Source organism: Lycorma delicatula, chromosome 7 (genome assembly GCF_047948215.1).
Source record: "Lycorma delicatula isolate Av1 chromosome 7, ASM4794821v1, whole genome shotgun sequence".
Classification (NCBI taxonomy): Eukaryota; Metazoa; Arthropoda; class Insecta; order Hemiptera; family Fulgoridae; genus Lycorma; species Lycorma delicatula.
Genome location: NC_134461.1, coordinates 143589795 through 143606563, shown reverse-complemented (window position 1 = coordinate 143606563; position 16769 = coordinate 143589795). Strand labels below are relative to the sequence as shown.

The window sequence follows — 16769 nt, the reverse complement described above, 5'->3', positions numbered from 1 at the left end:
TCAAGTTTTGTGTTAAAACTCTGTAAGAATGCTACTGAAACTTTTTCAAAATTGAAAAGTACGTATGGAGATGACGCTCTGTCATGGGCCCAAGTGTTTAGGTGGTTTAAAGCATTTTCAGATGGCCGGGATTCAGTTGCAGACAATCCACGCTCTGGAAGACTGTTAACGTCAAAAAGTGACGACAATGTTGAGCGAATCAGAGACTTCATACAGTACGATCGGCGATTAACTGTCAGAATGATTACAGAACAATTGAATTTGAACCATACTACAATCCATCAAATTTTGACAAATGGATTAGACATGAAAAAAGTTTGTGCAAAATTGGTTTCAAAAAAAGCTCACTATTGAACAGAAAAAAAAAACAGGGTGGAAGGGTGCCGCGATCTTCTAGGGCGAACTGAAACTTATCCTGATTTTCTAAAAAAATGTTATTACAGGTAATGAATTTTGGATATTTGAGAACGACTCAGAAACAAATCTCCAGAGCAAGGAGTGGCACACTTCAAACTCACCACATCCCAAAAAGGCAAAAAATCAGCAAATCAAAAACACACTAATTTGTTTCGTTGACAGTAATGACATAGTCCATAAGGGGTTTTTGCCTTCAGCACAGTGTAAATCAATATGTTTTCTATTCTTGAAAGACTGCAAAAAAGAGTTGCTTGCATGAGACCAGCCATCAAAGAAAACTGGATGCAGCATCATGACAGTGCACCTTGTCACTGCACTCTCAATTATTGAGTTTTTGGCAAAGAAAAACATTCCTGTAGTTCCTCAACTACTTTATTCACCTGACTTGAGTCCCTGCAACATTTTCCTGTTCGCAACTTTAAAAAAATACCTCAAGGGCACTATTTTGGAAACAGTAGAAAACATAACAAAAAAAAAATTAGCGACCATCTGAAGGATATTCCAGTTTCTGAGTTGCAACACTCCTATGAAGAGTGGGAAAACCGTTTGAAGCATTGCCTGGCTTCCCAAGGGAACTATTTCGAAAGAGGTATGATAAAACAAAGTCATTTTTGATTCTTGGGCATAATGACAATTTTTTGTAAATAATAAGTTAATGTTTGAACAAAATTCTATAATTTAGTGTTCACACAGTGTGACTTATTTTGGATTTTATAAATACTACAATTACTCTTCAAATATGCTAAATTAAAATATTAATATTTAAACTATAAAAGAAACTCACCATCAATGACAAAGGCCAGTTTAAAATAAATTAAAAACATAAAATAATTTTTATTTGACATAATTATATTAATGATGTGAATAATTTAAATTTTTTTTAGTAATGTGCTTATTATTTGAAAGTTAGATAGTTTATTAAAACTTGTATTTTACAATTTAAAAATAGTAGCCTGAGATTTATAAGTAAGAAATTCTGTAACTACATAGATATTATTTTAATAATTTGTCATTTTATTCTAAACTGTCTTCTATTTTGAAATTTTAAACTGTATTATGAACATATATGTAAATTTTTCCATCCCGTACTGGAATGATTTAATCTTTTTTTTTTTTTACAAAGAGACAGCAAAATTTATATATGTTCATAATACAATTAAACAATTCAAAATAGAAAACAATTTACAATAAAATGATAAATTATTGAAGGAATATATTTTAATGTAGTTATAAAATTCAATAAAAACTGAAGATGTGGGATACCATAAAAATCGATTATTGGGAATTAATAAGGTAAGTTCAACTTATCTAATTAGAGACTCAAATCCTCTGCACTAGCTGCAATATAAGAGCTTATAAATACCATAGTATTAATATAACATCTAAAAATCAGATACAATAATGGTTGAGAACTTATCTAGAATGCTATGCAAATATCTACCCATAGATTAAAGGCAACCAACAAAAGAAGAACAATTCAACTTCCTTATTACGAGTTGTCATACGATGAAAATATATGACCAAGTGAAATCTTGCATGTATCATTTTTATAAGTTTTGGCCTTAAAGTTACAAGTATTAAATAAAGGGACAAAGTGTTATTTTAGAACATAAAAGAAAAAATAATTGACAATAAATAACACATTTGTTTTCTACACATAACAATTACCCACCATTTTTTCATTTTTTAAACAAAAATTAAAAAAAAATACAATTAATAAAGAGCTTTTGAGGGTAAAAGTCTTTTCAATAACTTCGATTTAGTAAAGTAGGTTATTCAATTAAGTAAAACACATTTACTAGATGCGGAAAAATTGTTTTTGTGTCTACTAAGTCTTTGATTAAAAAGTTCAAGGAATTTTACCAAACTCATGCTTTTTTATTTGCCTTGAATATTTAATGATAAAAAATAATCAAATTAAACATGACGGTTTCACCCATTTTTACATAAGTATTTTCCACACTTTAAATATAAAAAAAACAATATTTACTGATAAAAAAAAAATCAAAATTGGAAAAAAATTGATGAGAAAAATGCTTTCTGTGGAGGTTGGTATAATCTTGTTAAATCTTTTTGTTAATGATCTTCGGTAAACAAGATTGCAATGTTAATTTCCCTATAAGATCACATTTTGTAGAACTTTCATAAAAATGACCTGTACCTATAAAAGATATTTTTTAAATGTTCATAATTCACCTAACATGAAAATTCTGGTATTTTAATACAAGGGCTGTTATTTTTTCAACTTCCAATGAGCTGAAAAAAAAGACACATTAACATAACAAAATAATCTTACCAATAAAATCTGAGAAGCATCTAATTTATTTTTCTACATTATTGCCAAAACAATTGAGGCATTTGTCATATTGAGACACCAGCTTTCCGATGCTCTCTTCAAAGTTTGCCGCCAGTGAGGTAAGGTACGTCTTGACAGCCTCCTGAAGTTCTTCGCTGGTGGCAAAGTGTTGCTGTCCAACCATGCCTTCAATCTTGAAAGAGGTGAAAATCGCTAGGTCCTAGGTCTGGACTACATGGTGGATGGTCGAAAACTTCCCACTTGAATTGTTTGAGAAGGCTGGACAGTGCAGTGATGCACAGTAGTGGACCAAAACTATGCCAGACTAGAGCATGTCTCTTTGTTCTGGATCGCTCTGTGGGGGTGATGTAAAGATCCACAATAAACTTTTTTTGTTATCGTTATCCTCTGCTTCATAAAGTCCACCAACACACTTCTATAGTCCCAAAAATCTGTCATTGTTTACCTGTTGCTCAGTGTCTGTTTGAACCTTTTCGGCTTGTTTGGAAAAGAAGTGTGCATCCACTGCTCGGACTGTTCTTTGGTTTCTGGGTTGTCATACTGAATCCAAGTCACATCGCCAGTAATGATAGACTTTAAAAACTCTTCCCCCTCATTATCATAACGGATAAGAGACAGTAAGGTTGATGCCATTCGCTGTGCTTTGTCACTCATTTTTAGAACCCAACGTGCCCACAGTTTCCAGTATCCTAGGTTTTTGGTTACAATTGTGTACAGAGAACCTTCAAATTTCTGCAGAAAGTTCACTTATTGTAAACCTCAGTTTGTCACAGACAAAATCATCAACACAGTCAACCAGGCATACAGAAGCAACAGACTTGCATCCTTGCCCACCTTCATCATGGATGTCCATTCGCCCTTCTTTAAATTTCCTACACCATTACCATACACTATCATCACTCATATAGTTTTCACCATACACTAGGCTCATTCTGCAATGGATTTCAGCAAAGCTATGTGCTTCTGCTTGCAGAAAACATATCACACTTCGCAACTTGCACTTGGCGGGAGCATTGATCGTAGCAGCCACGTTCAATTGTCCATAGCTTGGCTCAGACTGATGCAATGGAGCTGGCAATGGTAGAGGTTGCAGAGGGGGTGGGGGTGCAATTGCACAAACCTGGCTCCCATCTGTCTGTTGTTTACTTAGATCCACAACTGGATGTTGAAAAAAAAATAGCCCTTGTATAAACATTTGTAATACTTGTATACATACAAATTGTTCTCAAATGTTTTTAGAAAATTCTGTAATTGTTATATGTAAATATCTTCCTTCTTGAGACAAATAACATAATTTTTGAACTTTTCCCTCACAAGTAACATTTGGTTTATAAACATGATAAATTTCTAAGTGGACTTCAGCAACAGAATAGTTTTTTGCCATTAAGAAATGAAATAATACTTGGACCTCACACTTCATGGGGCTATTTACATTAGCACTCATTTCATTTTGGTTATGCATTACAACTAATGTCAATATTAATCGAGTACTGTTGTTAAAAGATGAGTGATTACTGATATAAATAGAAGTGCCTATGTAAGCATTACCTGTTTCCAAAGAATAAATTGGTAGCAAAGTGGAAATGACTGTAAAGGCTTTCTAAGTGATACTTTTAATAAGAATTTCCAAAATTACATGTATGAAAAGGAAATTAATTTACAGACACTGATATATTTATTATATATACAATTAACTGATAAACAGAAAAAACTATACTTACAAATTCACAATATGTTTTGCAGTGATCTAATTCACCAGGTAATTCGTAATGAATCTTGACAAAAACTGCTGCTTGACTACAACAACCAAGACTTTCTTTACCATTTGGTCCAGGACCAATTCCAACAAAATCTACTTCATAATCTGGAAATCTTTTACATATATTTTCTGCCCTAAAGTAAAAAAAAATTAAACATTTTTATTTAAATGTTACTTATAACAAATTGCTGTTGTGCAGTTTAGTTGTACATGCTGTGAATGGCAGGTAATAGAGAGCATGCAGTTATATAGGGAAAATCAACTGTACTCTTTGTTAGCTGGTCTGATCTATAGGAAGTGTGCTTGATTTTGGTCATAAATTCAAAACTTGGTTAAGTACAAAAAAAAAAAAGTAGAGAAAATAATACAAAATATAGAATGGGGCTGTGTAAGAGGAAAGTACCCAAAAAATTACCTGAGTAGAAGGAAGTAGTTATTTGAACTGACACTTATTTCATTTAAACATGTTTCTTAGCAATTTAAGTGTTTTTTTTTTTTATTCATACACTTCATTTCTTTATGCTGCAACAATCAATAATTACTGGGTTTTTCCCTCTTGAAGTATTAATTCCTTTCTATTTACATAATAGTATAAAAAATTACATATGACAAATTGATAACTCTGGCACTAATACTGTAGCTTGACAGGAATTATTTTGATGTTGCTTGTTGCTACAGCAGTATAGTGGTTTCCTAGGCCTACAGCCAAGCGTTGAGCATGATGTGAAAAATATTACAGCACTCAAATCAGTCTACAGGTCCATGTAGTTATTATAAGTAGAGGTTGCACATTACAGCTAGCCTTAACTTAATAATACAACATTATGATTAAAGTAGTATGCAGGCAGTAAACTACAAAAAATAAATTCGAAGTGAAATATTTGTATGTTTGATAGCCACCTAAAGTTAACAGATTAAAAAATCTCTAATGATTAAAAAATGAAAACTAGTATAAGGAGCCTGTTTTATTGTGGTAGAATCCTAAATAATATTGGTTCAAAATGACATACCAAAGTAAGTAGGTTTTTCAACAAAGTTTCTGAAAAGATCACTGGGGGAGAAATTATTATAATTGATAAAAATGTAGGTATATCTTATCTTAAATGGAGGAGTATCTCATTTGGATTATAATTGAATCAGATATCATGAAAAAGTCATCAGTCATATTTTTTGACAAATTGAATAAATGATAAATTCTTATTATAGTGCATGAAAACATTTTCAGTCAATAAGCTGTGCAGGTAGGAGGGACATTATAAGAACAGTGGTTATTTTGAGAATATCTTCAGTCAGCGACTAGCGACGTTTTAAAAAATAAACCACTATGACCAGCTGTTTTTTTATGTCTTGTGTGAAGTTGCGTGGTAATTTGCTTTAATTTGTTTTTTATAATCTTATTAAAATTGAGTGATGAAGATTGTGTAAATACTGAAAGAAGAAGTGTAAAGTTATAAAAAAATCCAATGTTTAAAAAAGCATTATTAAAAAACATTATTAAAAAAGCAAGACTATCTGGAGAGAAATATGTGGGATATAGTATAGAAAGATAATATCAGAAACAACCATTGGAGAAGATTGCAAGTAAGTTAATTTTAATATTTTTTACTACTTATACCTACTGAAATATCATTTATCCGACTAACTTTAGTTTCACATATACCTGCAATTTTATTCAGATATTTTCACATGTGTTAAAAGATCAAAGTGATCAAAATCTGTAGTAGAGTTGTAATAAAGTTAGGTTAATTTTCAACAAAATGCATTTTCAATATGCATTTTTTGAAACGGTCACTGACATCTATTCTGTTACTCTGCAGACATCTGATCAGATGGCTTTACTTTTTCTATCATCTTTTTATTGCAGTCATATTATAACTTTTTTTTGTTAGTTGATATCATTGCCTAAATTTTATTACTATTATTACACTTTTATTATTTTTATTTCAGATGTTCTCTGAAATGTTTTACTAAAATCGATGAGGTAGATAGAGGAGAAATATTTGCCAAATTTAAGCAGTATGAATCTAAGAAGCAGCAGACGTATATGAATGAGTATGAAAAAATTGTCAAAATTCTTAGCAAAAGGCCGAGAATTGAAAATCCCAAGAGCAGAAAATTTAATATTAAGTATTCACTAGAAATTTGAGGTACCAGAATAATAGAATGTAAGAAGTCATTTATTAGTATGCATGGTATGAAAAGTGACAGAAGACATAGAAGGCTAGCTGAACTTTTGAATTCAGGTGGAATTCCTAAAGAAAAAAGAGGAAAAAGTGTAGGAAGTAGGTCTCGATCTATAAAGGGGAATATTGTGTCTAAAATATAAGAACACATAGAATCTTTTGAAGTAAAATATCACAATATGGAAATAGAAGTATTAAGTATTTTTAGATTCACGTTTAAACGTTAAAATGATGGATTCCATGTATACACAAAAACACCCTGATTTTTCAGTATTGTATACATTCTATTCAAAATATTTTCATGAAAATATTTCTTACATGTCTGGGTGACCCCAAAAGGATGTATGTTCCGAGTGTGACAGTTCAAAGCTAAACTTAAAAATTCAAATTTGAATGATGTTGCTAAGAGAGTTATTGCACTGGAGCAAATTATTCACAATAAAATTAGTAAAATGTTTTACAGTAAACTGAAAGATATTCAAAATCATTGCAAAGAAAATAGTGATGTTGGAGGAATTTGCATTGATTATATGCAAAACTTGCCACTTCCTTGAATACCTGTGCAAGAAGTGTTTTATCTTCGCCAACTTTGGGTCAATGTTTTTTTTTTGTATTTTTGACTTCTAAACTGCAAAGTCTTACTTTGTAGTTTATCATGAAGGAGTGGCCAAAAAAGGTGCTAATGAGATATGCAGTTTTCCACATAAATATTTTACTGAAAACTATTTTGACAAAGACATAAAAGAAATGCATATATTTTCAGATGGTTGCACTGGGCAGAATCGCAAAAATGTTGATTTGTTACCCACGCAGGTTTGAAAAGATCTGATAAAATTTTTCAATACTTTATGGTTCAAGGACATTCTTTTTTGGCATGCGATCAACAATTTGGAGTAATTAAAAGAAAATTAAAAACAGTTGATAGGGTATATGTGCCATTAAAGTATATATCCCTCATTATTCAATCAAGCATTCTAAACAAATTTCTGTCTTTTACATGGAAAATAATGACATAGTATTGGATTTCAAAAAACGGTGGAATAGTATTTATTGTTGTGAGTGTTGAAAATCAGGGCAAGGATGCTCCAAGAGATAAAAAAGTAAACTTCTCTGTGTCACAATACAATGTGTGTATACAACAAAGATCATCCAGGAGTTTTAGTTACTTATTTTCATTTAGATGGACTGCAGAAAATTACTTTCAAATTATTGAAACCAGGCATTGTTATAGCTCTTCCAATTATTAGAGCACACCCGGACCAGTATCCTACACATAAAAAAAAAATTGAGGATATAAAAAAATTAGAAAAACACATACCAGAAGAATATATTTCTTTCTACAAAAACATTTTTGTGTAGCCATCATAAGAAAGGGATGATGAAGATAATTACAATTTTTATCATTACTGTAAGTTACTTATGGATATATTTTGGTAACTGAACTTTATAACTTCTAATTTTAAACTTCAATTTTTTGTATATATAAACAATAAAAAATGATGTAATAAAATTCATGTATACATCCTCAAAAATGGAGTTATTAGAATTTTATTTTCACCTATTTCAGTTATTTATTATGAAAATGTCATGAGTCAACAAAGAAAATTGTTAGTCCAAGAATTGCTAAAAGGTGTGCCAGAAACTGAATTTGTGGGGCATTAAGTGATAGATAATATAGCCAAATGTGGAAACCTGTTTGTTTTCAAAGAAAACTTCTTTTTTTTTTACCAACAATTTGATAACTGTGGCTCATGACTTTCCCATAATAAATGATTCAATTATAATAATCACTGATAATGATTACCAGGAAGAATGTCATGAAAAGATATTTATGTAATTATTATTATTTGTTAGAAGTCCATAGTAATATAAGAAAACATCTCATCAGTTACAATACATTTTATTAACTGACATTACAACATGGAAAACATCTACTAACAACAACATAGTAACCATCTAATAACAATAGAATAATATATAAACAAATCATATGTGATTCATCAAATGATAATATTTTAATACAGGTAACTTAACAACATTTAAATATTTGCAATCATAACAATCTCCTGAAATACTCATATGTAAATATAACAACCATCAAAAAGATTATGTAGGGATAATACCAATTAAACTTTTAATACAATCTAATTTATTTGAAAATAAGTTTAGTAAAAATATCTGCTGTTTGATCCTCAGCTTGTTATTCATCTGAAATATCACTGATAGGCTTTCCAGTGAATTCAATACTATTCTGGTTGTTAATGTACATTACATTAAAATAGAATTTTGATCAATTGCTTCGACTTCTTTCAGTAATCTAATTCAACCGTACAAGTGATCTTGAAGTCTCACAAGCAGCTATATAGTCTTGCTTCCACACATGACAGAGCTACAAATTTTTGTAATTTACTTTTAAGTGATCTAGAAATATGCCTATCACTACTATCTGATTATTTCCTTCTATCATGATCACATTATCTATCCCTCTCCCTATCTCTTTGTCTATCTTTATCTCTGTTGCTATGTCTTCTACCATTATTACATCCTTTTAATTCTCCAGTTCGTTTCTTAACTAACCCATTAACCACATGGAAAAATAGTATGGATTTCTCATTACAGAACATACAAGGATCTGCACAATTCTCCTGTAAACTAAAAGTTCAAAGGAATTCAATAAAACATTTGTACAAACATTTCAAAGTCTCTTTTAGTCCAAAGAAACTTTTAAATAATTTTAACACACGATTTGTATTGTTCATTTATATCCCTGTGGTTGCTGCATAAGTATATATTTTCTAAGATATACTTCAAGAAAGGTTTTCATGTCAAATTGTTTAATACTCCAATTAAATTGAATAGTGACACCCAGCTTAGCTCTAATGGTTTCTAATCTGACAACTAGACTGAAAGTTTCATAAAATGATATTCTTTAATTTGATTGAAACTCCTAGCCGCTAAACGAGCTTTATACTGAATATTTTCATCTTCATAAATATTCATTTTTATGGAAAAAAAGAATCCTATTAACGAATATACATTGAGATGGCAAATTAACTAATTTCTACATCTTATTCTTGTATAATGAGTTCATTTCATCGTCCATTGCAACTTTCCAATATTTAACATCATTCGATCTCATAGCTTCATCATAATTCATTGGTACTTCTTTAACAACATAACCTTCAGGTTCTGTTGAAATAATTCACCTTGATATCACATTGGTTCTTGAATTTCCTTTCTATTTCTTAGATTATAACGATATTTTTCATTATTATCAATAATCTGTTTCTGTTCATGTTCAAATTATGAAAAAATATCCTCATTTTGTCTATAATTCACAATGACTTAATCTTGCAAACTGTTCTCATTCTCATGTACTTTGAATTGTGAAATATTATTCACAGGTTGTTTATCTTCTATATCATTTTTTTGGGAAAACATTCATCCTTGCTTTCACTTGAAATTTCTATTTATTTATTTATTTATTCATGATAATCTTCTTTGGCTTTTGGAAAATTCATCTCTCAATTTTATATCTCTAGAAATACAAATAAATTTTTCTTGAGGAGAGTAAATTCTATAACCACAATCAGCATAATCAATAATATATCTTTTAGTAGAATTTGCATCAAATTTCGTTCACTTCTGTTAAGGAATTTATACAAAACATATGCCAAAAATCTTCAAGTGATGAAAATAATTATTTTTATTCAAAAATAATCCTATGGGTGATTTTCCTTTAATTTTTGTTGGTGCGGTTATATTTAATGTATACATTACAGCAAGCACAGTTTTACCCGATAAAAAATCTGAAGTAGATGAACAACTCAATGAAGTCATGAAATGAAACATGCCATCTCACATATACTTCTATTTTCATGCTCAGCAATTCCATTTGTTGTGTAGTGTCGGTAACTTTAATTGAATGTTTTAGTTTGATAGCCTCAGAAAACATACATACTTATCTTCTTCCTCCATCAGTATGTAATTCTTTAATAATCAATCTTCAATAATTCAATGAAATTTTTTTAATTTTCTTTTCATCCTTTTTACATAATAGATATGTAACTGAAACTGGAATAACAATCTTTAAAATAAGAAAAGAATGATAACCATTCAAATCATTCTCCTCCATCAGGCCACACATGTCAGCAAAAATCAATTCTCCTGATTTAGTAGACTTTTCAGTTCTTTCATCAGAACTAAGTCGATCATGTTTACCAAGTATACATCATCCTTCACAAGATTCATTATCCATTTGTACTGGTATTCCATGATCCCTCAAAACATTCTGCACATGTCGTTTATTTTGATGACCAAATTATTCATGCCAACTTTACAGTGTATGTAGCCTTAGAAGTAGCTCAATTGATTAATTGTCATAACTAGAAATAGCTATAGCAATGGATACTCAAACTATGGAAAAATCACTAATTTTCCATTATTCTGAATTGACTGGTTAACTTCCTTTTGTCCTCCCTTTTTAACTGAGAAAAAATTGCAAATTCCATCTGGACAGTACCCCACATTTTCAAAATATGATCAGACCAATTTTGACCATTAAAAACTTTTAACATTTATATGATCTCTAATTTAATTCCTTGACAAGCACTATCTGTTTGTTTTGACACTTCAAAATGTTCAAAGTAATCATACCAGTCACAACGTCTTGTAATATAGTGTGCGGCAAAACTATCAATGTACACTCATCACTAATCAATTTTTCAGTGTCAACTGGAACAATTAAATTAGTATTAAAATTATATCAAAAAATTTATTCATACTTCTCTCAACATGTTTTTTTGTATTTCCTTCTATTGGATTCAGCAGATATGGCATAATATTTATTTTCATTTTGATTAGGATAAAAATTTAATTGATGATCTTTCTTTTTTACATTTGAAACAAATTATACCAATCTTACAATTATGTAATAAATGTCAAATTTTTCCACGTGACAACCATTGCTCTTTATCATTTCATTTCAAAACTTTTGATGGAAAGACCTTCTGTTTATTAATCTTCAATTATCCTTGTTTTTTAATTTGTAAACTAGATTTTGATATTACTGTTGAAACTATATCTGTTTCATCTCTATTTGTCAATTAAAGTTCATAATTCAGACACTTCTTTTGTAATTACACCCATGTTTTCTCTGCTTGGGGTAAGTCAAGCCAAGTGATGTAAATATAACTATATTTTCAGTAGAATGAATATCATAAACTTGATTCAATTTATCTCAGATGTCTTTCGCAATATCACATCCAGCTACATGAAGTAATGGATGGCTTCATATTGAGAGATAAAATAAGAAGTTTCTTTGTTATTGCATTTGTCTTTTTCAACGTATTAAGTTTGTTTTCATAGTTTTCAGTTCGTGGTCCAGGTTTTATAAATGTTACCACCACAAACTACACCAAAGACTGATCACATTCTAAAATAGTCTTCATCATAATTTTCCACAATGCCCTAAATATCCTTCACCAATGAGCTACTCTAATTGTAGCTTATCGTCATTTATCTGTATAAATGATATACATGTATTAAATGATACATCTATTACGATGATTAACAATAAATTATGGTTAGAAAAGCTCAGTGATGAATGGTATTGTGGAAAATTATGATGAAGACTCTTTGTGGTACATTTATAAAAGCTGGACCAGATTCTGAAAATTATGAAAACAAACTTAATGTGTGCAAAAAGGCAAATGCAACAGCGAGGAAACGTCTCTCAATACAAAGCCATTACTTTGTGAAGCTGGATGTAATACTGCTAAAGACGGCTGGGATCAACTGAATCAAGTTTATGATATTCAGTCTACTGAAAATATAGTTACATTTATGTTACTTGGCACGACTTACATCAAACAGAGGAAACATCCTGCTATCACATTAGAAGTTCATATTTAATGAAATCTACTATGTTATAATAAAATGCCCAATGATAAAACATCTAATCAGTTACACTATATTTTATTAACCGACATGACAATATGGAAGAAATATACAAAAAACAACATAGTAACAAACTAATAATAACAATAGAATATACATGATGTGAATCATCAATCAATAGTCATTTTAATACACTTAATATATGATTATGAATATTTTCATATATCCATAACATTATTCCCAATTTCTCTGTGGCAGAGTAATAATCTAAAGGTTTTGAGTTCGAATTCCAGTCAGGCTTAACATTTTTCACATGCCACAAAATTAAATATCACAGAAAACAAATACCAAGTGGGTATATAGAAAATAACAACTTAATTGGCTTAATGGTTAAAATGGTTTTGTTACATGCCCTTAATACATTCACTGATATATTTGAACTGGACTAATAAGAAAAATACAAACGTATTTAAGATTTTTCTGATAAAAGGAAGACTCATATTTCATGTTGAAGATTAGAGAACTTTAGAGTGTAGCATATATAAAAAGCAAAGTAGCTTACTCTCTACATTTCCTAAATTTTTCATATTTTTGTGGACGATGCTTGTAAAAAGAGGGTGAGAAAAGTGAAAAGCAGAAAACACAGTCATTTGTAATTGCAACTGTATGCTGGGAGATACTTCTTATCTGACCTACATCATGTAAAGGTTTTAAAACTATTTCAAAAGATTACTTCTCCATTATTTGTGTTATCTTATTTATGTAATGTACAACATATTTTTATTTCTCCTATGAAGAAAAATCAGTACTGAATATTGACTTTATTCAAGTACTGTTAATAAAAAATTTATTAGATTTCACAAAATCAATTTTGTTTTTGACGAAAAAATTTCAACTAACATACTCTATATTAAAAATTAATTTGAATTAAATCTAAAACTAACCAGCTCTCAAACTGTTTTCTACTCCACTCAAATTTATGGTCATCATGTCTGAATCCGGTAAAATTATCAAAAAGTACATTGAAATCTTCATTTGGTGTAGTAAAAATTGCAACTCGTGGTTTAATTACACCAAATATATTAAATGGCAAAGCTTCTAAATCACATGGGTATAAGTGCTCTATGCTGTAAAAAATAAAATCAATTAATATTACAAAACAAAAACTGCAATAATGTCATAAGCATATTTTCAAGAAACTAACAGTTCATTATTGAATTCAGTATATATACGAGTGTGTGTGTGTCAATATTTTTTGTCTTGGAAATTGATTTGGCTGTTGGGTTATTCTTAAAATGACCGCCAAATTAAAAATTTTATAATAACCATTAAGCAATAATGGTGTAAGCTATCAAGTTGGTTTAAATGCACAATTTAGGTTTACTAAAATGCATAAATATCAATTTTATAAATCAAGTGTATAATCCCAAAATGGTAGAAAAACTAACTTTTTAATAAGAGAAAAAAATACCATAAAACCACAAAAAAACACAGGATAAATAAATAATATTAAGTTAGCAGTGTAGCATAAGTAAAAGCTAGAGATAATAACTTTGTTAGAAATGAATTAATGATAGTTATAAGTTAAATTAAAATAATTACGTCTGTTTTGTAAGAGTATCACATTTGTTATGAATTCTGTAGGTTGTGGAATCAGTTTAACCAAGTTAGAAGTTACCTTCTTGGTTCAAGTAGTCTATTCTAAAAACTCTTAACTTAATATACATATTTAGCATTGCCCAGGCATTGTGTATCAGCTGGCAATAGCATTACTGTGGTCAAATCAGCCTTATCAGTGTGAAAATACTTTCAAATGTACGTGATTATTAATTTTGGCTGAATAACACGTAAGGTTTTCAGACAGTAAAACATGATAGTTATCTTAATGCACTTCATTGCTAGATACTTTATGAAATGAGTTCATAAATTTTCTTTCATAAACGACTGACAGAAGAAATTTCTCTGTTTACGTTTGTAATAGGTCCTTTACTTTACATTCTTTGATTCCAGAATGGCTATACCACTTTTTTCAAATAAGTCAAATGACTTATTTGAATTAAATGAGTGACATTTGGCTGATTTCAAAGAATCATGATAAATACAATTTTTATGAAACTAAAACTGTTTCATATTCAAGTAGGAAATAAAACAAAATAACCAAAAACAGCATTTTAAACTGTAATGATATATAAGGAGAATACAAAACTTAAAAATAAAATATTTGCAAAAACATAATTGTTTTTAAATACAAGTTCATAAAATTTGCTATAGTTCAACTGCAACTTTAGGCTTACACTTAGTTAGGGGATTTTTTTGCTATTTTAACTTGTTTTAATCTGATGTACCGATAATATCCAAGTAAGGTAAAATTTTGCTGGAACTGAGAATTGTGGTGGTTGATAATTATTATCTATTATGGCTGAGTGATTGTTGGATTATTTTACTTAAAACTGCCCTAGCTTTAAGGTCTGTTCGGACAAACAACATGGGTTAATTACTTGATTTTTTTTAGAAACGCTTAGAAGTCTATGATTGAGATAGGAACATTTTGATAAATAATACTCATTATATTAACAGACTGGACACTATCGACAGTTGTCTGTATTGGCTTTAATGGGTGGCTGTGGATTACTATTTTAGTCCTTGCTACTGCTCACATTAAATTCATTTTGGTGGGAATGCTGTCATTTGTATTAGGTTGTCTAATACTTACAGTCATTCAGAAACATTTACTTGTAGCGCTGCAGTTTCACAATATTTTTTATAAAACTTTTTTGCTGATTTTATTTTTTCATTTTTCTGGTGATTTAAATTAAAAATGTATTTAAAATTTAAAAAGTATTTTTACAGTTTAACATTGTTTTAATGTACATATTTAATTTCATTGTAATAGAAGACAAGTTAAATTATCAGGTAAGATATCAATTACAATTAAAACTTTTTTTTGTTGGCATTATTACTGTATATAATTTTTCACATTTTTTCTTCATCACTTTTTAATATTTTAAGTATGTACACACACATGAAGAGATCGCATTACAAACTGCAAAATTTACAATCAACTGGGCCAGTACCATCAACATTAGGAAATACTACATCAATATCTCTGCAAAGAGTTCAGGGTAGAGAAATATAATTCAAAGTGCCATACAAAAAAAGGAGTTTCTTTAAGATACTGATGATGATATCTCTATTTAATCAGATGAGTGGTCAGGTAAATCTGACTTCTTAGAATGCAGTTGATGACCCACAACAACCTCTATCAAGTAACGCCGCCTCCCTTAGTCCCTATTCCATCCACTTCTACACAATAAAGGACCACAGTACTGACAATACAATACAATAAAAACTGGCACAAAGACCACCCTTAATGTAGTAGACAACTGTATAATATACCAGCTATGAAAATTTTACTTACTGAAGTGATCTTAGGCAATAATTTGACTTGCTTTTTATAAATGAAATAATTGATCTAATAATGATGTATACAAGCAATCTCTTTTAATACAAAATACTTCAAGATCACTCACTGTATGCCAGAATAAAAAAATGGAAACCTCTTAACAAGTGAAAATTTGTTAACATTTATAGGAATGCTTTTTCACATTGGTTTGAATGCCACACCTTTCTGATTACTAGAGTAGTGATACTTTATACCATACCATTTTTCATATGCTTTATGAATCGTGATAAGTTTGCTGCAATATTATTCACTATATTTTGCTGAAACTTCTATCCTAAATGAACCAATGCAAACAGACAAAAAAACTACACAAAGTACAACCATTACTAGACCTTTCCATAAAACAATAGATAAAACAATTATACGTACAGAATTTATGAATTGTCAAGTCAATGATACTTTCGAGAGTTAAGACTGCAACTACTCTTCTGTATTTATATTAAAAAGAGCAACAATGAAATTGAACAAAAAAGTATGCTTAATAGAACCTTTTGGTTTGGTCTTAAGGTGCATTGTATATACTGAGGTTCTCAATAAAAACGTTGGTGGTTCTGGCTACACAGAAAACGTAGCATGTAAGCTCATGGAGAAGCAACTGGACAATGGAAATTTTCTCTTCATGAGCAACTATTACAACAGTGTTGTTCTAATCCATGAGCTTTTAGAGAGGAAAATGTTCCTTAAGCTCAAACCAAAAGGGAAAACAATTCAATGTTTTTTCTAAAAAATTAA

At 29.8% G+C, this 16769-nt stretch overlaps 1 protein-coding gene across 2 annotated transcripts in view; it reads right to left on the bottom strand.

The window, feature by feature from the left end:
- Positions 1-16769, bottom strand: part of Hen1 (Hen1 methyltransferase) — a 51206-nt gene that overhangs the window by 11445 nt on the left and 22992 nt on the right. For both annotated transcript variants that reach the window (XM_075371839.1, XM_075371840.1), the window contains exons 3-4: positions 13519-13701; positions 4456-4627 (exon numbers count right to left, since the gene is read on the bottom strand). In XM_075371839.1, coding sequence (XP_075227954.1) covers positions 4456-4627; positions 13519-13701 — 355 coding nt within the window. The remainder of the gene's footprint in view (positions 1-4455; positions 4628-13518; positions 13702-16769) is intronic.